At 50.1% G+C, this 20,694-nt stretch overlaps 1 protein-coding gene across 6 annotated transcripts; it reads right to left on the bottom strand.

Annotated features, from left to right (window-relative positions):
• Positions 1-1,983: 1,983 nt before the first annotated feature.
• Positions 1,984-20,688, bottom strand: Znf606 (zinc finger protein 606). Of its 6 annotated transcripts, none has more exons than XM_048791504.1 (7): positions 20,611-20,688; positions 19,997-20,095; positions 18,949-19,005; positions 18,420-18,508; positions 9,645-9,771; positions 9,261-9,356; positions 1,984-5,191 (listed from the first exon to the last, which is right to left on the bottom strand). In XM_048791504.1, exons 2-7 carry the CDS (start codon positions 20,025-20,027, stop codon positions 3,207-3,209), a joined length of 2,385 nt encoding a protein of 794 aa, XP_048647461.1. In that variant the 5' UTR covers positions 20,028-20,095; positions 20,611-20,688; the 3' UTR covers positions 1,984-3,206. The 6 variants fall into 6 exon arrangements, with proteins under 6 accessions (XP_048647461.1, XP_048647462.1, XP_015360990.1 ...); XM_048791505.1 differs by lacking the exon at positions 20,611-20,688 and adding an exon at positions 19,538-19,616 and having other exon boundaries at positions 19,997-20,604; XM_015505504.2 differs by lacking the exon at positions 20,611-20,688 and adding an exon at positions 20,391-20,604.
• Between the last annotated feature and the right edge of the window lie 6 nt (positions 20,689-20,694).

Below are 20,694 nucleotides of genomic sequence, written 5' to 3'. Positions count from 1 at the left end.
GTGGCTGTGCTTGGGGGTGACTGTTCCTCCCCTCTGCCTCCTGGGAATGGCCCTCAATCCCAGGGCATGCTGGGCCTCCAGGGAGGCTGAAGGGCTGGACAGGCCCCTCAGCCTAGCCACAGCTGTGCTCGACTACACCCTGGTCAGCACAGGCACGTGCAGGGGGTTAGCCAACGGTGGGTCCAGGCCGCAGCACTTGCTCTTTCAGGGTGGACACGTCCTTTAGCTAACGGTTCATGAGACCAAACGTGGACACCTGCAGGCTGGTGGCCTCTGATCAGGTAGACACGGCTCCTACCTTGCCTCCCTGCGGGAGGCCCAGGCCTCACACAATGCCTGCCCCTGTGGGCACTCCGCCCCTCTCCTGGTGGCTGAAGGGGGACGAGCACTGCCTGTCTCCGGGAGCCACTCTCCTGTCAAGGTGTTTCTCTGGGTGGCGTGGCCATGTAGGGGAAGCAGCGGCCAGGACAGGGCTGGAGGGAGAGTTAGAAGTGAGACTCGGGTGCCAGCGCACCCCCAGCCCAGCCTGCTCTCTATGGCTGAGACCTCTGAAGCCATGAGCCCCCACATAGACTTCCTCCTCTAAAGTCGTCCTGTCAGTCTTCTAGTCACAGCAGCAAAGCCCGCCGACAAGAGCGCTGTCAGGGAAGCCGGCAGCACGCATCGCTGGCCGAGGGGCTCCCCAGCCAAGGGGCTCCGGAACCACACTGCAGGCCAGTCCTCGGGAGGGAGCCCCTGGCTGTGGAGGGCGGGCACGGAGCCTGCAGAGAGAGCTCAGGACATGAAGGTCAGGGTCAAGGGTGCTGCGGGGGAAGGCACCGAGGCCGCAGGGCAGGAGCTGGGAGCGCCTGACAGTGAGGACTGTGGCTGAGGGTTAGAGCCATCTGGAGGCAGCGGGTGACAAGGGGGAAGAGCAAGAAGCCAGTGTGCAAGGGAGTGTCCAGGGGGACCCACAGCAGGAAGGCGAAGGGGAACGTGATGGCTGGAGGGGACTGGGTCTGTCGGGTTTCAGAGTTAGGGAGGGGAGGGCGTGGTGAAAGGGACATGGCCGAGGGGCAGGCAGGTCGGACCCAGCCACGGAGGGGTCCTGGAGTCCTGGACACACGCGCACTAACAGCACTGTGCTCCGGGGCAGTGTGCAGCTGTGAGGGATTTCACCTGACTCCTGAAGGGGCTGAGCCACAGGAGGCCTCTCAAACACATTTTAAAGGTCATAAGGCTGGGATAAGGTCCCCAGGTAGGTTGCCAGGGTACACTGTGGGATCCCTGGGAGTCCAGACCCGCTGCTGGGGTCCGATCTCATCACACTCAGGACAGCTCTGGACACGTGCTCTGCCACAGAGACCTGCTGACCCCACCTCTCCTAGGGCCTCTGCCTCTGAAGGCCACAGGATAAACCATCGACTCTGTGAGTCCAGCAAGACGCCTAGCATGGCCACCAGTGCACCAGGCCCTGTGGGCAAGGGGACGTCACAGTCACACCTGTGGTCAGACAGTGAACACAGCCTCTCCACAGAGTGCGGCCATGTCGCAGGACGTCCTGGGAGTCCTGACTCCCTGGGACGAGATGGCCCTTGTGCAGCGCTGACACCTACCCAGGAAGGGTCCTTGGCCCAAGTTCTTGGCTCCCTCCTGCCCCTTCCCCTCACTCTGGGTGGACTGGCGAGGTTTCCCTTCACTCCTGACCTCCCTCAGTCGAGTGTTCTTTTCACCTAAAGATTAAAAGAGGCACACACTGAACACTGAGACCCTGGGAAACGCCCTGGCGTGCACAGGTCCAGGGAGGGCAGACCGCCCTCCAGGGAGTGCCCCAGGCCCACTGCCCCATCACCCTCAGAGCTGCCAGGGCCAAGTGCTAGGAAACCCAGATCCCAGAAGATGCAGCAGTTCCAAACTCCACCCAGATTTCTTCCTATTCCCCAGTGATCTGAGCTCAACTCGTGTTAACAGCAATGCTTCAGGACAAAGGAGACAGTGACTTCATTTCTTTTTGCTTAGGATTTTCTTGAATTTTATTATCAAATCTCTACTATAGAAACACTAAACAAAAGGGGAACATGATGGTAAAATATCACTAGAGACGCAGAGCACCGTGGTTGGGACACGGCCTCTGGAGCCAACCTCAGCTCTACTCCTTACTAGCTCTGGTCCTCAGCTGGGTTCCCCAACATTTCTGCCTCCGTTCCCCATTTGTAAAACTGGGGTAATGGCAGTACCTAGTTAATGGGATTAAACAATTTAATATCTGAAAAACATTTAAAACAAAACGGCAAATGATAAGTGCTATATGTATTTGAAGAACAAAACGAAGACATCTTAAATTAAGTGGGTTAATTTCTCCATGGGCCTCACAGGTCCTTATCCATATACACATTTTTTAGATCTGTTATAGTAGATATCACACACAATTCTATGTTCTTTTAATTCCTTTGTGCTATGTATATTGAAGCCGTGTCCAAAGTTATAATTTATAGTGATTGCCTAAAACAAATTACAAACTACCACCCAAGGAGGGAGTCATGAGCAGAGACAGGCAGCAGACCCTGGCCCCGGGTGGTGAGTGTCACCTTCGACCCACACAAGCCTCACCCTTCCAGGCTGCACCCTTTCTGCCCTCAGTGATCTCACGCACTCATCTTGTCTAAGGAGTTCATCTTGACCAACAGCAAACACCCCACTCAAAACTATACTATTTCCTTTCTTGAACCAGATTAATATCCCATATTCTACCCCTAAAAGGGCACCCAAACCCCGCCCTCATCAAAGCAAAATCTATCTGCATTTCTGTAATTACGCGTAAAATGGTGTTATAAAGATTTCCACCCAATATCTCAGCTCCATGAGAAGTACATTCCAGTCCAACCCGGCTCTGCACGAGCCCCCCGACAGAGCACACGATCACAGAGGTGGGAGCACCTGCTGAAGGGTGCCCCCACCAGATCCTCAAGCACAGGCTCCTGGTGGGTTGCTTGCGGAGTCCAGAGCTCCCTTCTCTGTGTTGATATGAGGCCGAAAGGGCTGATGACTGCAGATACCCTTTCCCTAATTTTCACATCATACCATTACTTCCAAGATATGCCCTACTGAGTGACAAAGGGGGAAGTCTTCTTGAATTCTTAATGAGAAGCTTTCCCTTTTGATTTTATTTATAGGGTTTTCTCCTATAGGTTATCAAATGTACAAGAAATGAAAACCCTCTGATAAATTCAAGGACGTTTCTCCTCGCTGTGACTCCTCTGGTGCTGAAGCAGGGCCGAGTGGCCGCTGAAGGCTCTCCCACACTGGCTGCATATGAAGCGCTTCTCTCCACTGTGCATTCTCTGGTGGATAATGAGGGAGGAATTCTTACAGAAAGCTTTCTCACAGTGGTTACACTTGTAGGGCTTCTCTCCAGTGTGGTTTCTCAGGTGCACAATAAGGGAAGAGCTCTCATTGAATGCTTTCCCACATTCATTACATCTGTATGGTTTCTCTCCAGTGTGAGTTCTCCGGTGTGCAATAAGGTGAGAGCTACAGTTAAAGGACCTTTCACACTGATTACATTTATAGGGTTTCTCACCAGTGTGAATTCTCCGATGAGCCACCAGGTGACAGCTCTGACTGAAGGACTTCCCACATTTATTGCACTCATAGGGTTTTTCTCCAGTGTGAGTCCTTTGATGCCTAACAAGGTGAGCCATTTGGCTGCAGGATTTCCCACATTTGTTACATTCATAGGGCTTAATTCCAGAATGAATGATTTCATGCTTAGTGAGGGCTGAGCGTTCTCTGAATGCTTTGCCACATTCCTGGCAGTTATAGGGTTTCTCCCCTGTGTGAGTTCTCTGGTGGGCAATGAGATGGGAGCTCCAGCTGAAGGATTTTCCACACTCAGTGCATTTATATGGTTTTGCTCCAGAGTGAGTTCGTTCATGTTTACTAAGGGCTGAGTAATCCCTAAAAGCCTTCTCACACTCGTCACATTTAAAGGGCTTCTCTCCAGTATGCATTCTCATGTGGGCAATGAGGTGGGAGCTCCAGCTGAAAGACTTCCCACACTCTGTACACTCAAAAGGCTTCTCTCCAGTATGAGTCCTCTGATGTCCAATAAGATGGGAGTTCCAGTTGAAAGATTTCCCACACTCATTACATACATAAGGTTTTTCTCCTGTGTGTATTCTCTTGTGTACAACAAGATGAGAATTCCAGCTAAAGGCTTTTCCACACTTGTTACATTCATAGGGTTTTAGTCCAGTGTGAGTCCGCTCGTGTTTAGTAAGGGCGGAGCGATTCCTAAAAGCTTTTCCACACTTGTCACATTCATAGGGCTTCTCTCCAGCATGACTCTTCTTATGCTGAATCAGGTAAGAGCTCCAGATGAAGGACGTGCCACACTCACTGTACTCAAAGGGCTTCTCTGCAGTGTAAGAGCTTGTGTGTTGAGTGAGGAACGAGTCATACCCAAAGACTTTCTCCCACTCATTGTATTTACATGCTTTCTCTACAGCACCAAGTTTCTGATGTTCCATAAAGGATGAGAAGTAAAAGATATTCTCATATTCTTTGTAATCATACTGGTTTTCTCCCATATGGAGTCTTGGATGTTCATTAAAGGATGGGCTCTGGTTAAAGATCTGATGGCACTCCTTATACTTGTACAGTTTTTCTCCTGTGTGCATTCCTTTATGATCACCAAAATGTATTATATGGTTGAAAGACTTAACAGCATCAGTACATCTGAAAAGATCATCCCCAGTTTGCATTTTTACAGGGTGAACAGGGTGGAGGGACTGGAACAGGGCTTTGTCATGATCACTGTTTTCACAGGTGATCTTATCTGCATACATTATGGCCGAGTTGCACCTCCAGCATTCAGCATGCACATCAGGCTTATAGAAATGCTCTAACTGAGAAACCCTCTGACATGGAACAAAGTTTACGCTCTGGCTATACTCTGCCCCAAGTCCACAGAATTCAGAATTCAGTCCTCTCTGAGACAGGACTTGTTTTTGCATGAAGACCATTTGCCTCATAGCTGTACTCTGGTTTGTATGGTACATTTCTAATTGGTCTTTACATCCCCAGACTCCTAACCTAGAAACCCAAGGATCATCCCATATGTATCTTTTCAACTTCATGCCGTGGGATGGTTCTTCATTGAAAGTACTCTGTGTTGGGATCAAGGCACTGCTTTCATGATCTCTCATCCACTCTAAAAAGAGACAGAAAAGAGCCGTGAGGACACAGAGACCTAGGCTGGAAGGGTGATGAGCTTCATAGTCCATGCTATTGGAAGGCAACAGTGAAACTGTTCTCTGGAAGCCAGAGAAATATCACAGCAGACAAGAGTGAGAAGTGAACATTGTTTACCAGAACACAAACTACACCACTGAAGAGTACTTTCCCATGAAAAGCAGAACCAGAACAAGGGTGTGCAGAAATGAGCAAACTTTGTCAGACTGTGTGCTTAACACTGCACATGACCAAGATGGCCTGCTTCAGGACTGGCCCTGGCCCACTCCTGGGAATTGAGGTCTTGAAGTATTGTAACTGGTAGAGACTGTGACATGCTCCAGCCCTTGAAGCACACTGTACCTGCTCCTCCAGGCATCTCTGCGAGCCCTGCCGATCCTGGTGAGAAGCTCTCTCCACCTGCTCCTCCAGGCATCTGCACAAACCCTGCTGATCCTGGTGAGAAGCTCTCTCTACCTGCTCTCCCAGGCATCTACGCAAGCCCTGCTGTTCCTGATGAACATCTGCTTTCTCTCTGGAAGGATGGAGTTCAGGGATTGCAGTAAGGTGTGCTGGCACTCTGCCCACGTGAGCAACACCTCAAACACCCTAGACTCTCAGGCTCAGGCAGGTTTTCCAGCAGAAAACACTTCACTGGGCGTGTGTACCTCCACTGAAGAGCTGATGGAGACCCAGGCCAGGTTTCCTCTGGGCCGAGCCCTGCACACCTTTTCCTTTTGCTTGTATGCCTTCATTATGACAAGCCCCAGATCTAAGTACATTGATACCTGTGTGTATGTGTCCTCCCAGAGGGCAATGAACCTGGGTTGGTCTTGGGGACTAAAAGGACACGTGAATGCTCTTAAGGTATGGGGGGAAAAGGGGCAGGGCAGGGCAGGGCAGGGCAGGGCAGGGCGAACTGGTTCAATAAAAGATGGGAATGCAGGCTTAGAAACTAACGTGCAAATCACCAAAGAGTGTCCTGACTTACTTCTATGTTAGAACACCTTCATAATTCCCATCTTGACACCTACCCCCCAAAAAGGAAGATGGGTGGGGTGAGAGAGAGCACCACCAGCAAGACAGGAGCTTATCTGTGATAAAACGCTTTCACATTGTGTCTGTATCATGGAGTCCAGTTGAAGACATGAGATTCACCAGCTCAAAGAGCAACACCATCGTGGTTTCAAAACACCCCTAAGGTTACAATTCTTGTGAACTACACAATCATTTTTAGAGCAATTACATAAGATATGGACTGGAAAAACAGGTGCATGACAAAAAAGCCAAGGGAGTCGCAGCCTGACCATCTGCACTCAAATACTGGTGCTGCCCCCACCCTATGTGGACTTTCCTGATGACTGGCTGAGAATGAATCCAGCAAAATGCTGCCAAATTCCCTCCTTTCCCTTCAGCAAGAAATCCTCAATGCTGAGGCAGCAGCCCTCCAACAACGGGAGTCTGCTATTATAATAAATGCTCACATGCTCGGTGGCTTACAATAACACAAGCTTATTATGGTACAGTTCCAGAAGGCAGCAGCCATCAAGGTGTGCCCTCTCCAGTGGCTCTGGGGAAGCCCTGCCCTTGCCCCCTCCAGCCTTGAGATGCTGGCTACCCTCTGCAGCTTGAAGCTTGCTCCCCATCTTCAAAGAACAGCACTCCCACCTCCACCTCTGTCCCACCTCCCCTGTGTCTCTGACCCTCCTGCCTCACTTTTGTTGAGGACCCTCATGATTTCATTTAGAATCTACCCAGATGAGCCAGGATAATCTCATCTCAGAATCTGTAATTTATTCACATCTGAAAAGCCCCTTCTGCCATACAAGGTGCCCTGTTCGCACACTCTGGGGGTTAGAATATGGTCTCCTTTGACAGCCATCACACAGCTTCCCACGAGTATCCAGTGGGACCAGACTTTGTTCTCTTTCTCCAGCTTCTCTTCTCACTTCCCATGCACCACCTTTCTCTTTACCCACCTGAATTCATCATAACAGAGGCTTAACTCTGCTTGAGAAGTGGCACTGATTACAAACTTCACACTTAGCTCTGAGATGTGAGTGCACCTTCATATAGTTCTCAAATTAACTCCAGAGAAACGTAAGATGGTAGCTGACCAAACATAAGACCAAAGAAACCGTTCCTGTCCAGCACTACACAGTGCCGGTGGCCCACGGAGCATGCACCAGAGACAAGCCAGAAGCACAGGAAGTCAATAAACATGTGAGAGCCAGGACATCAACAACCGCATCCCTCTGGAAAGGCAATTTTAAAACTGGCTATATGGTCAAAATCAAATTTTCAGAATTCTGTAAATGAACCAGAGCCTTAGATCAACCAGAAAGTGTTAAACAAGAAAAATAACAGTATCAATAAGGACAGTGACCTTTGTGGGTTTTTAGTAATGTATCCTAGTCCTATCAGGGGCTCCCCAGCTCATCCGTAGTCCTGAAAAATAATAGCCCACGTGTCCAATACTGGGTGAGAAGAACAGAACAGAGCTGGAGTTTCTCCTAAGCCTCATTCCCAAACAACAGTCAAGAGGGGTCCTGCTTGGTGGTCCCTAGAAACCCCAACAGAAAAGGTCACCTCTGTCCTACCTACTCACAGTGTGCAGAAAGCCTTGAGGGAGCTGGTCAAGCCTGCACCTCCAAGCTGTCAGGGGCAACAACAAGCAGCTAGGTCCAGCAGCACTCAGCTAGGGCCATGAAAAGGACAAGTTCAGGAGTGAGATGCACACAGGAGCTCTGAGAAGCCCTAACCAAGAAGGCCGCACACACACATCGACAGGAAAACTATAAAGAGAGAGAGCTGTCAAAGGAGAACTCTGAAAGCAGCAGGAGACAACAACTCCTCTCACACAGGGGAGCCTCAACAAGTGGGCTTACATGAGCGCTTCTCATCAGAAACCATGGGACAAAAGGAAAAAACTGTCCATCGAGAATTTTATATCCAGTAAAATTACTCTTGGAAAATAAAAGAGACAAAGAGATTCCCAAAAAACAAAACCTGGAAGTTGCCAAACCCTCCCCTAAAGAAATGCTAGTAGCCGGGCACAGTGGAGCACGCCTGTAATCCCCGCAGCTTGGGAGGCTGGGACAAGAGGATCGCAGGTTCAAGGCAGCCTCAGCAATGGCGAAGCACTAAGCAGCTCAATGAGACCCTGTCTCTAAATTAAAAAAATAGGGCTGGGGATGTGGCTCAGTGCCCCCGAGTTCAATCCGTGGTTCAAAAAAAGAAAAGAAATGCTAAAGGGAGCCCCTGAGGCAGAGAGGAAAGAACCACAGGCAGCGACTGCAAGTGAAGACCACCAACAAGAAAACCACAGATGCGAGGGCAAGCGGGGGCACGTGTCTTCGGCTGGTAACTCCCACTTTCTATTTGATTCAAAAGGCGATAACAGAGCAGCAGTTACAAAATCTATGCTAGACCCACAGGAGGTGACTCCTGAGAACAGCACAACAGGAAGGTAGAATACGGTCAAAATAGACTGGATTAACTAAGTGAGTCTGTTACAAATTGAGATGCAAACTGCAGTGCCCAGAACAACCAGGAAAATGACTGGAAAACGTACAACAACAGAGCAGCTGCGGCCCGCAGGGCGCGTCCAGGTGGGAAGAGCCACCTGAGCGACAGGGAGCTTTCAGGAGGCTTTCAGCTTTACGGTCTAGCAGCTTCGGTTTGAGACATGAATATGCTTCCTAAATAAGAACAACTTTCTTGTTTTTTTCATTTTTAAAAGAAGAGTTTGTGGCCACGGGCTACAAATTTGGGAAAAACAGAAAAAACAAAAGTTTTAAAGTTAAGTAAATGAAAGAGCAGTCATCTCAGAGAAGGGACAGCAGAGAAGGTGAGCGCCATCGAGAGGTGCCCAGGGCTGGGAGCTGGCCCAGCAAGCTGTTCTGACAGTCAGGTGGGGCATCTGTGCTGAGAACACAGCAGGAAAGTCAGGTGCCAGGGAGGGAGCTCCTGGGAGGGATTCTCCAAGGTCCCAAAACAGGTGACCCCTGCCCTCAGCCCCCTTCTCTCACACAGGGGCCTGCCCTCACCTGGACAAGAGCTCTCAGGACACGTCTGCTCCACCAACCACGGTTCTTCTCCTTGTTCCAACAGGGAGATGACCTCAGGCTTGGCCATCTGATTCCCTGTGTGTGGAGGGAAAATGGGACTGTGAATCAAACAGGAGACAGCAAAGATGGATCTGCCCAGTCCTTCCACCATGCCGGGCCTGAGAAAGACGCTGTCCACTCCCCCAATGATGCCCCACTCAAGACATCCCCTTGACCAGTCCTCATGCAAAGTCCCACCAGGACTGAGGAAGCACAGGTCCTCCTACCTCATGAGTACTGGGGCTCCAGATCACCTCAGCCCTCTGAGAACTGGCCCCCACCAGGGAGCCACTGGGGCACTGCCATTTTCACGGTGTCACTTACCCACAGAGAGCAGGTGCCCATAGGTCTCCAGCATCACATCACGGTACAGAGTCCTCTGCACAAGATCGAGTTGCCCCCACTCTTCTTGGGTGAAGTCCACAGCCACATCCTCGAAGGTCACTGGTTCCTAAAGAGCACGTGTTTCTCAGCCAGGGCCCCCCTCCAATGTTTCCAGGGAAAGAACAAGACTGAAAGCCTGGAAGAGGAGACTGGAGGGAAGGGCCTCCTGGAGGTAGTCACGAATCTGGCCTCACCAAGGCCCCAACTGGACGTGTGGGGCCCCAATAACCACAGCAAAGAGGAGCAGGTGTCTCCTAGGACACCTGCCCAATACCAGTAACACCAGGTGGTGTGGACAGCTCACCTGGGCAGTCCCCTCCCTGCAAAGGCAGGCAATGAAGCCCAGGTCAGAGTGGGAACAAGCTAAGGACACCAACAGCAGGCTAGAAACCATGGGGCTAACTCTGTGCTCCCATATGGGAACCCAGGCCCTGGAAGGGACTGAACATTCACATATGACCTCCTGGCCACCGTGGGGAAGCTTCCACCCCAGACCCTCCCTCCCTGTCCACTCCCAGACCCTCTGAATGCATCCCCAGACCACCCCCAAGTTCATCCCAGACCTTCTCAATCCCTCTCAAGGACTGGAGCTAAGGGTGAGCAGGATGACCCTGAGTGGCTGGGCCAAGGGTAATCAGTCACAGTAGCCATCAAAATATGTGACCTAAATAAAACCCGCGCTGACATTTTTAGGAATAAGAGAACAGGAAACTATAGGGAAAGATGAAGTCTGACTTTTACAATGAAGACATCCCTTACAGTTCCTCTCAGAGTTGAGTTGTGTGCCTCAGGCACCTGGCATCCAGGGGGCATAGGGGGAAGTGAGTGATGTGTCCCCAGAGTTCCTGCTCACCGGGCCTCACCGCCCACCATGCACATGGTCCTGACAGGGGCAGAGCCAGCCTAAGACAAACACCTGCCGAGCAGACAGGTGTGCAGAGCATCACTTCTACTCTGAGGGTCCCTGGACCCCTCCCTGCCCTCCCAGCACCCACCTCTCTCCTCTCCTGGGGGCATACCTTCTGTCCTTGCTAGGTGCAGCTCAGACACAGCCTGCCACCTCTAATCTCAGTGACCATCTCTCTCTCTGCACCAGAACTGCACCTTCCACTCGCACTGTGACTGGCCTGAAGAGCCGTCCCTGCCGCAGTTCCCTGGAGACCTGCCAAGGCCCCACAGCCAGCTTGTCGCAGTCCCTTCCCCACCTGTGCCCAGCATTTGCGGCAGCGAACATGCGCTAAGTGTAGAGACGCGTTGTCTGAAGCTCTCACCAAGAGCCCTGGTGCCGAGTGACTGCTAGGCCAGGGGGCTCCTGCCTTGGCCTCCGACCCTCTTCAGCACAGACGGGGCTGGCACATCCCGTGAGCCACTGCTGACTGTGGGCCTGTGGGCTCCGTGCTGACCTCCTGCTTCTCTCACAGCCCTGTCCAGACCTGTTTGCTGGATGGCTACCTGTGTCTCTGCATTCTGGGATTCTGTCTGAATGGGACACAGGACAGAGAAGTGCACAAACCCTAAGCTCATGAGCTTTCAGAGCACAACACCGGTGGGGCAAGCTGGGAGGCCCTGCTCACTGTCCACACACCTCCCGCTACCTGACCTCCCTGGGGTGGCACCTCAGCTGGCCTCCACAGCTACCTGCGCTTCACCAGGATGCTGGCAGACTGCCACAAACTCACCTCCCAAGACCCCAGAGGGACCACTGATTTTTTTTTTTTTAAGCATTGAAGAATCACACCCAGTAGACACTGCCTTGAAGACAGATGAATAGAATGAAATCACTGGAGAAGGGTTTTGCAACCCCTGATAATAAAGTGGATGCTGACAAGAACCACGGACAGCAGCTGGGCCAAGGAGAAAGGCCGACAGGGAGCTTTAGGATGGGGGTGGAGGATAGGGGGATAGGAAGGGTAGTAGAATGAAACGGACATTATCATGACTGTGTGTATATTTGTGACTGCATGACCAATATGATTCTGCAACCTGTACACTCAGAAAAATGAGAAATTAGATCCCATCTGATTCAAATGTATGATATGTCAAGGTCATTGTACTGTCATGTGTAACTAATTAAAACAAATAAAAATCAAAAAAAAAAAGATGGGGGTGAGGGCGTATCACCACCTCTAATCCATCCTTCGCCTGGAGATCAAGCACAGACATTGTGGGCCTTCTGATGCAACAAAGCAGGAGGGGCCAGAGCCACACAGAAGTACTGTCAAAATACCAGACGGGCCTGGGGCTGTGGCTCAGCAGTAGAGCACTCGCCTAGCACGGGCGAGGCCCTGGGTTCAATCCTCAGCACCTTTATTAAAAATAAATAAATAAAGGTATTGTGTCCAACTACAATTAAAAAAAATAAAGATTCAAAAAAAAATACCAAATGGATCTGCACAGCTCCCTAGTCCAACTGCCAGTTCACAGGACACGGGGGCAGGACTCGTCTGATGACATCACAAAGGCAAACCAGGCAAACCAGCCAAGGCACCAGTTTCTTCAGCCTACCAGGCACAAGCCATGTGTGGGTTTTCTGTGGATCCCGATACGAACAACCAACAAACCAACTCTAAGAAGATATTTGGGCTGGGCATGTGGTGCACATCTGTCATCCCAGCCCCTCAGAATGCTGAGGCAGGAGGATCACAAGTTCAGAGTCAGCCTCAGCAACGTAGCGAGGGTCTAGGAACTGTCTCAAAATGAAGAATAAAAAAGACTCCTGGGGATATACCTCAGTGGTAAAGTACCCATTTACCAATCCCCAGTACCAAAACAGAGAAGACGGCATTTTGGGGACAAGTGAGCCAGCCTGAAGTGCACCAGGTACTAGGCAACGTTAAGGAACCAAGTTAAATTCCTGGGTGATAAATGCTCTGTGGCTACAGGCTGAAAGGTACCTCTCTCTTACAGACCCAGACATTCTTACAGGTGAAATGATAGGATCCGAGACTTGATTCGAAATACTCATTTTAACAAGAAGGTGGTTGGAGCGAATGAAACGGCGGGGGCTGAAAGCTAGCAGGCGCTGAAGCTGAGGATCATGGGGGCTGTGGAAGGCTTGGAGGCAGGGGACACCCGCACCATCACCACAGTGATGAAAGGGACTCTGCAGACGTGACTGAAATGGGGAGGTTATCTCAGAGTATCAGGTGATCCAACGTGGCCACACAGTCCTCCTGGGAGGGAGGGAGGCAGGGAGGGAGGCAGGAGGGTCAGCCAGTCACAAGATGGAGGCAAAGGTCACAGCACTGTGCTGAAGACAAAGGGCACAAGCAAGGAGGGCAGGTGGCCCCTGGAAACCTGACCGGCAGGAAAGCATACTCCCCTCGGGCCTCCAGTGGAACACATTTCAGACTTCCACGCTCCAGAAGAGAGAGTCCGTGTTGTTCTAAGCCATCACGTCGGTGGCGGTCTGTTAAAGGGACTGCTGTATGTCTACAGTACAGGCAGGTGTGGTGGTGCAGGCCACACTCCAGCTACCAAGGAGGCTGAGGCAGGATGGCAAGTTCAAGCAAGTTCAAACCCAGGGAACCCAACAAGTCACTCTCTCTACATAAAAAGTGAAAAGAGCTAGGAGTGTAGCTCAGTAGAGAAAACTCCAAAGAACACGTGTGCAAGCGCAGGTGTGTGTTTGTGTGTGTGAAAAAACGGGTCAGCAGCACCAGAAGTTCCACAGTGTGTCAGAAATGCTGACCCCAGTAAATGGAGCAGAGGAAGGCTGCCACGGGAGCCCGGACGGCTCTGGGCACCTACTTAGGACACAGTGAGGCAGGAGGGAGTTGGGCTGGAACACTCGCAGCAGAACCAGACTCAGGACGGCTCCCCATCTCCCCACCGTGGCCCATGCCACCAGCACTGCACTTGCACCTGGGCAAAGCCCATAAGCATTCTGGACCCAAGCGTGCAAGGTGGGTTCCCAGGCTGCCGCCGGAGTTGAGACCCCTGCAGTTAGGCCTGGGGTCTAAGTGGCCCAAGCTGAGACAGGCAGCAGCACTGACCTGCGGATCCTGGCCACTGAGGCCCACCGCCTCCAGAGAGGGACTTGTCAGGAGGGCGGGCATCTTCAGCTGCAGCACACACACACACACAGCCTCACAGCCCTTCCCTGGTGAACACAGACAGACCAGAGGACCCCTGGGACAGCAGAAACACCTGCCACCCAGGAAGGCGGAACTCAGCGGCCAGGCGGAGCAGCACCCAACTTTCAGTGAACTGTAGGTCCCTTCTCAGCCTCTCAGCCCAGGAAGACTGCAATGGAAAATGAAGCAGACTATAGAAACACTCTCTGGGGACAGGGAAGGAGTCCCAGAAGTGGGGAACAGAGGCCCTGCACTCAGCTCAGGATCCCCGAGAGCTCTGTGGAGGTGGGAATGACGGCCAAGCCTCCCTCTCTCCCTGAGGACAGATATGGATTGCAAAGCAGAAATAACAGCCAGCAATTTGTTGAGGAGGCCCATCATTCAGCAGAGGACCCCAGAGCGAGAACATAAAGAAGGAGAAAGTTACCTTTTAAAGCACAGTTCTCTTAAAATAAGACACATACACACACACACAAACAGCCATAAACAAAGCTATACATTTGGAAAAAAAAAATGTACCAAAAAACACATGACACAAGTTAAGACAAGCCACAGACTGGAAGATAACTCACATATGGCAAAGCATGAGGGCCCAGAGTGCATGGAAAATACCTACACAGCAGCACAGCAATGTCTAGAAATCCAGGGACAAGGGAATGAACCAGAGAGAAAATACAAATGGCCAACAAAGATACCAAAAGATATTCTATCTCACTGGTATCCAACTAAAATAATGCAACAGGACTTTGGGTCATAAGGTCATTGAAAACTACAGGACCTGGCAAAGACGCAGGGAAATGGGCATTCTCCCAGAGTGGGGAGGCTGCACAGAGGCTGCACCCAGGCTGAGCCACACAGCAGCAGGCCTGGGAACTCAGCAGTATTCCCCTCCAGGGACATGCTAGGGGAGGTCTCACAGCGGCACAGACGGAAGCCACGGGACATTCCCCATGTGGTTTACAGCAAAGACAACAGAGGCAGGCCTTACACGCCCATCCAGAAGAAAGGGTGGCAGGGCGAGCTTCCCCGTGGGGCCACCTGGCGTAACCCACCTGTATCAACACAGGCCACCTCAAAGTTCCACAAAGGAAGCTTTAAAGAAGTAACAGGTACAAGGGAGGAAACTTCAGAAAGATCAGATTGTACATCTCTGCTGTCTACATAGTTTGTTATGAAAACGAAAAAGTATTATCTGTGTACACACCAGATCCATGACCGGCAGCTCTGGAAAAGAATGAGAACCACTGAGGACAATGTAAAGAAGGAACCCAGCAAACGCGACCACACATCACTCCCCAGAGTGATGGGCCTGGTGTTTGTTCAACTGCTTTCTATACTTTTCTATAACTTAACAATCTGTCAAAAGAATATTTAAAATAAAAATTTCCAGAATTTAAAAAAGGAGATATTATCAAACTCAGAGGCCTGAGGACTAAAAGCAGGAAAAACCAGTCCAGCTGAATACTCCCCCATGCTAGTGGCCTCACCTCAGGGACAGTAAGAGGACACAGTGAAGAGCTTCCAGAACTGCACATGAAACACAAAGTCCAGGAGCTGAGGGCAAATCCCCCCCTAGTGTGGAGACGCAGGACCCACACTATTACCTGCTGCTTTGGGGTGATGGGAAGGAATGAGGCCTTCAGCTCCAAAGAAGCCCCTCCAAGCTAAACCCCCTTTCCCACGATGGCTGTGAAGATGCCCCACCAAACCCAAGAAACCTCTGCACATCACTCCGTGCACAAGTATGCACTTGTCTAGGCCCTTCCCATATCTGCTTACTCACAGCCCAAGAGGGTCTGAGAGAGGAGTCCAAGGTGTTGATCGGGCTTAGCTGCCTGCCCCAAAGGCTATTTCCTGATTGCTCATCACCTGGGTTCCGTGACAGGCTCTCCTTCATGGAACCCTGGGCAACTGGCAACCATTTCTTTGGTATCTCTTTCTTCCCCCAGTACTGGAATTGAACGCAGGGCCTCTCATGTGCTAGGCAAGTACCCTACCACTGACTTAAACCCCAGTGCTTGTTATTAGTATCTTAATGTAAACTCTTTGCAGAGAAGAAAAACATAACTAGACAGTCAAGAAGGACCAAGGATGGGTGCAGAGTATTACTAGTGTTTTATATACCTGGTTTATCATGCAGAAGTTCCTGGTGAATTGCTGCAGACGGGTTTAAGAGCATTTCCACATTGGGGAGGTTGGCTGGCATTTTAGACAGACTGAAATATTATCACTGTTGTTATTATTGTCCCTTATTCCATGAAATAACAGGATCTGGGCTCTTGCTAGCTGGCACTTCACTAAGTAGCTTGTTCCCAAGAATGGACTGTGCAGATAATGAGGGATGACAGCATTTGATGTTCTCACCAGGTAGATGCTTTATTTCAATAAATATTTAACTTGGAAGGAACCCTAAAAAGACACAGGCTCATCTGTGTTCCTGAAGTCATTGATTAATTTAAAAAATCTCACAATTCAAGTCCAAGTTTCCCACAGGGAAGAATCCAAATGAGTGTGGGAAGGGGGCCAGGAGCATGGTCTCAGAAATCACAACTCTTCAGACATTAGAGGGTACTGTTGTTTCAATGTTGTTTTATTTTCTCAGCATTAACTCTAATAGGTTCTCAGAAACCCTGACATAAATGAACAGCACAGCACAGCACAGTGGTCAGTCAGGCTTCTTCATGGCACTGTTACCGCTAACTGGTTCCCAGGAGACTGATTGAGGGCCCGCCTCAGCCTAGGCTGCTGCACTGCTGCACATCTAGAAATGACTGTATGCACGAGGACAGCAGTGGACCCCACAGCTGCCCAAGTCCAGACCCAGGAACGCAGCACCCACACCACTGCATCCAGGCCCCTCTCCTTTCCAGGCAGCAGCACTGCCTCATGGGGCTACACAATTATGATTCACTTCACCTTTCCGCTTTGAAAATGCAGATTTTATAAATTTTTCAAATTTTGGTGGAGGTGTAAAGTTAAGTGATGTAATTTGTAAAAGCTTTATAACACAGTGCCTCACATTTACTTGATTCGTTAACTTATAAATAAAAGACCTAAATACTGTAATGAAACTATTTATTTGAAGACCTAGATAATGTGATGAAATTATTTTCTTTGCCTTTTATAACCGGGAATCAACAAAGTAAATGGAAGTTTGATGAATTAGAAAAAATAGATTAAAAATCTCCCATTTAGAAACATGGGATAATCTTAAGAAACTGAAATCAGTTAAAAAATGTGCCTCAGTCATGAAAAGGAATGAACACTGATGCAGGCCCCGACAAGGACGAGCCTGGAACACTGCACTAGGTGAAAGCAGACAGGCATTCGAGGCCAGAGACCATGGTTCCACAGACCCGAAGCCTCTGCACAGGCAGATCCATAGAGAGAGGGCAGATCAGCAGCTGCCAGGCTGGGGGCTGGGGAACAGGGAGAGACTACTAGAGGGTACCGGATTTCTCTTCAGGGTGATAGAAATGTTCTAGAATTAGATGCTGGTGATGGATGTATAACTCTGTGAATATATTTAAAAAAAAAAAAAAACTATGAAATACTTTTAAACAGCATAGTTTATGTGGATATTTCAACAAAGCTATAATGAAAAAAATTTAAGTGCCTGCCTCTGGTGGAGACTGGGCAGGAAAGGGAAAGGGACAATGCCTGTCCCACAAGTCTACTGTCCTGTTTCTCTCAGGAGCCACCACTGTGCCCTCAGTCCTGAAGCCCCCGGCTTCGACTCCCTATATCTCTGACCTTGCTCTCCTCCCCAGCTCCCAGGCCTGAACCGCCATCCTGCTTTCCACAGCCCTGCCCTCCACACTTCCAGGAGCACCCCTCCAGCCACCTCTGAACTTGTACCTCCTGCTCCCAACACTTCTGAGGCTCCAACCCTCCCAGGGTGGAGTCCCAGCTCTCAGCCAGAAGGCAGGTTCTTTCTGGTCTCTCCAGTCTGAAAACTAACTGGGGTCAGTCTTGTCTAGACACTGGCCATACAGTGCACCCCCAGCCCCAAAACACACCTGAGGTGCTGCAGGTGAGGCCCTTCTTCTACAATGCCCGCCTGGCTCCAATCTTCCACAGCTGCTCTGTGCCCACTGGCCTCAACACAGTTGCCCATCTCCCAGCATCACCTGGACTGAGCTGCTACAGGGCCCTCCCCACAGAACACAGGCAGCCCAGGCCACCTATGAGATGCCATTAGCTAGTGAATGACTTCTCCAGAAAGGAGTCTGGGAGGTTCTCAGGGCAGAGGCTGACACCTGTCCTTGCATTCCTTCACCAGTCAAGGAGGGCACAATCCACATCAGCCTCAATCAGATCTGAATACATGAAATAGGTGGGAGGAGGAAAAGGGGGCTGCCAGCCAAGCGGGCCACCCTTCATCCTGCACAGAGCCCTAGGCAGAGTTGTGGCTCAGCACTTTGGACAGGCGGGTGTGACAGACTCTAAGTCATGGACCACTGACTGAATTCTCCCCACCTGCACTCGAAACATGAACATCTGGCTGATTCCTTTTCTACCCAAACTCTTGCTATTGTAAATTGAGTAACCACAATGATTGGGATGGCCAGTGACAACGTGGACACACATCCTTTGGGAATATAGTTCCCCTTCAGGAAAAAGTGGAAGCCCATCTCACCTGGACCTGGGCTGCTGGGTGCCCAGCAGCCCTCCTCCCCTCCTCGTTGCTCCCATCCATGTGCCACGCAGAGTCCTGAGGACACAGAGCTAAGGAAGGAAAAAGAAGTCACGGAAGCAGCTCTTTCCTTACAACAGCTCCACCACACCAGCGCTTCCTCCTGGGGGCTGAGGAAGACTAGCACTGCCCTCCCTTCATGGGAAAGGAGTAGACTTGCTTCTTCATTCTACAGACGAAGGCAATGTGGCCCAGAAAAGGAAAAGGCACACAACTGAACACTCCAGTCCCTCGCTGACACCCTATGTCACGGGCAGCAGCATCTGTTCACAGCCTTTCTGGGCTGGAGCCCTGAACGGCTGCACACTGACTCCCACATCCTGCCCTAGGAGCACTCCAGCTAGGAACACTGTCAGATCTGGACCACAAATCCCTGCCCTGAAGAATCCCCAGGTCCCCGCTCTGACCCCAGCTATGGCAGATCAGTGCAGGGTGAGGCCACATGTGGCAGTCAACATGGCTGAGGACTCACCCCAGGAGGCCCACGGGTCAACAGCTGCCATCCCCCAGGACTGGTCCATAAGGGCACCTGCACAGAAGGATCAGGTTAGGGCTGTGACACCAAGCCAGGTGAATAAAGGTGACAAAATGGAAAAGGAGGGCTGGGACTGTAGCTCAGTGGTAGAGCGCTGGTCTCGCAAATGTGAGGCACTAGGCTCGATCTTCAGCACCACATAAAAATAAATAAACAAAGATATTGTGGTCATCTAAAACAAAAAAATGGAAAAGGAGACTGCCTCACTGACGGGAATGACAAAGTTCCACAGAGCCCAAGGTAGGTGGATTTGTAAGGGAAATGCACACAGGAGTCAGAGTCAGGAAATGTATCCACACAATGTAACCATAGGACAATTAAAAACCACCTTTTAAAGGATTGAGGTATCTGACAAATACAGTATTATCTAATTTTTTTTTTTAAAAAAAGTTAACTACTAGGATACTTTCTTGATGTCTAGTGATGAAAATCTCACTTGAAAATAAAACATACCACTGACATCACACTATCCTTTAACATTGTTTTTAAATTACAGATCAATGCAGCTGGGAATAGTGGCACATGCCTGTAATCTCAGCAACTCCAGAGGCTGAGGCATGAAGATTAGAAATTCAAGGGGACAGCTTCAACAACTCCATGAGGCTCTGTCTCAAAATAAAAAGAAGCAGGGATGTTGCTCAATGGTAAAGCACCTCTGGGTCAATCCCCAGTACAAAAAATAAAAAAGTGAAGTAAAAAACATGGACAGCTTTAAAGACATTTCTATTATATGTATGATGGTCTTCCAAGAAACCCCACAAATCGCCAGAAAATCTTTTGAGTTAGTGTCACTTTTCAGGAGCTGACTGTAAAATATAAACAAGTCGGTCTTTTATGCCAACTTTTTCCCCCTTACCAGCAACCAGTTCTAATTCTCTACTAAGACAGGCAAATCCTCTCCCATCCCCAGAATCCTCAGCCCTGACCCAGTGCTACAGCAGGTCCCATCTAGGGAAGGCCCAGACAACACAGGATTCGGACTCACCCCACGAGGCCCACGGGTTGATGGCCGCCATCCCTGAGGACAGATCAACCAGGTCCCTGTCCAGGAGCACCACCTGCCCAAGAGCACCTGATTCCCAGTCTAGAGACAAAAGTGGAAAAAGACACTTCTTTTTCACAGAAGACCCAGTGGGAACAAAGAAGAAAGTAACCCACAGAAGTAACTAAAGAATCCCAGTAAGCATTACAAGAAAACATAATTTACATGGTAAAACGTAACAGAATTTCTGGAGAGAAATGAAGGGTAACTTGAATAAACCCAGGGTGCCATCTGAATAAGGGTGAAAATTTATCATTCCCAAGAAAGGGAGTCGACTTTCTTGGGAATGATAAATGGAACTTTCGGATGATCTAACAAAAATCACTGTAAAATCTACCTGCAGATACAGTCATGGTCTAGGGCTGGAAGACGGGAAAGTGGGAGGTGACAGCTCCCATTTGGGTGCAGGTGCCTTCTGGGATTATGAAAATGTTCTGGGATTAGACGGTGGTGACTGCTGCACAACTTTATGGATAGACAACAAAACCACTGAATTGCTCGCTTTAAAACGGTGAATCCTGTGTCTCCTAATCTTTAAAAAAAAAAAAAAAATGCACCTGCAGGACCTCGAGGCCGGTGCTTGCCAGCCCGCGCGCGTGGCCGAGTCGGGGCCGGGGGGCAGGAGGCGAGAGCGACCTGCC

The sequence above is a fragment of the Marmota marmota genome, unplaced genomic scaffold (assembly GCF_001458135.2).
Source record: "Marmota marmota marmota unplaced genomic scaffold, marMar, whole genome shotgun sequence".
Classification (NCBI taxonomy): Eukaryota; Metazoa; Chordata; class Mammalia; order Rodentia; family Sciuridae; genus Marmota; species Marmota marmota.
Note: the sequence above shows the minus strand (reverse complement) of the source record. Positions and strands in the feature narration are given on the sequence as shown.

What these genes read in the sequence shown, in the direction of transcription:
- Znf606 (XM_015505504.2), bottom strand. An exon ending in CAACCCGTGGGCCTCGTGGG is followed by an intron (nt 19,006 to 19,996) that starts GTGAGTCCGAAT and finishes CCTTCTGTGCAG; the next exon opens with GTGCCCTTATGGACCAGTCC. An exon ending in TGGGCACCTGCTCTCTGTGG is followed by an intron (nt 9,357 to 9,644) that starts GTAAGTGACACC and finishes CTCCACACACAG; the next exon opens with GGAATCAGATGGCCAAGCCT.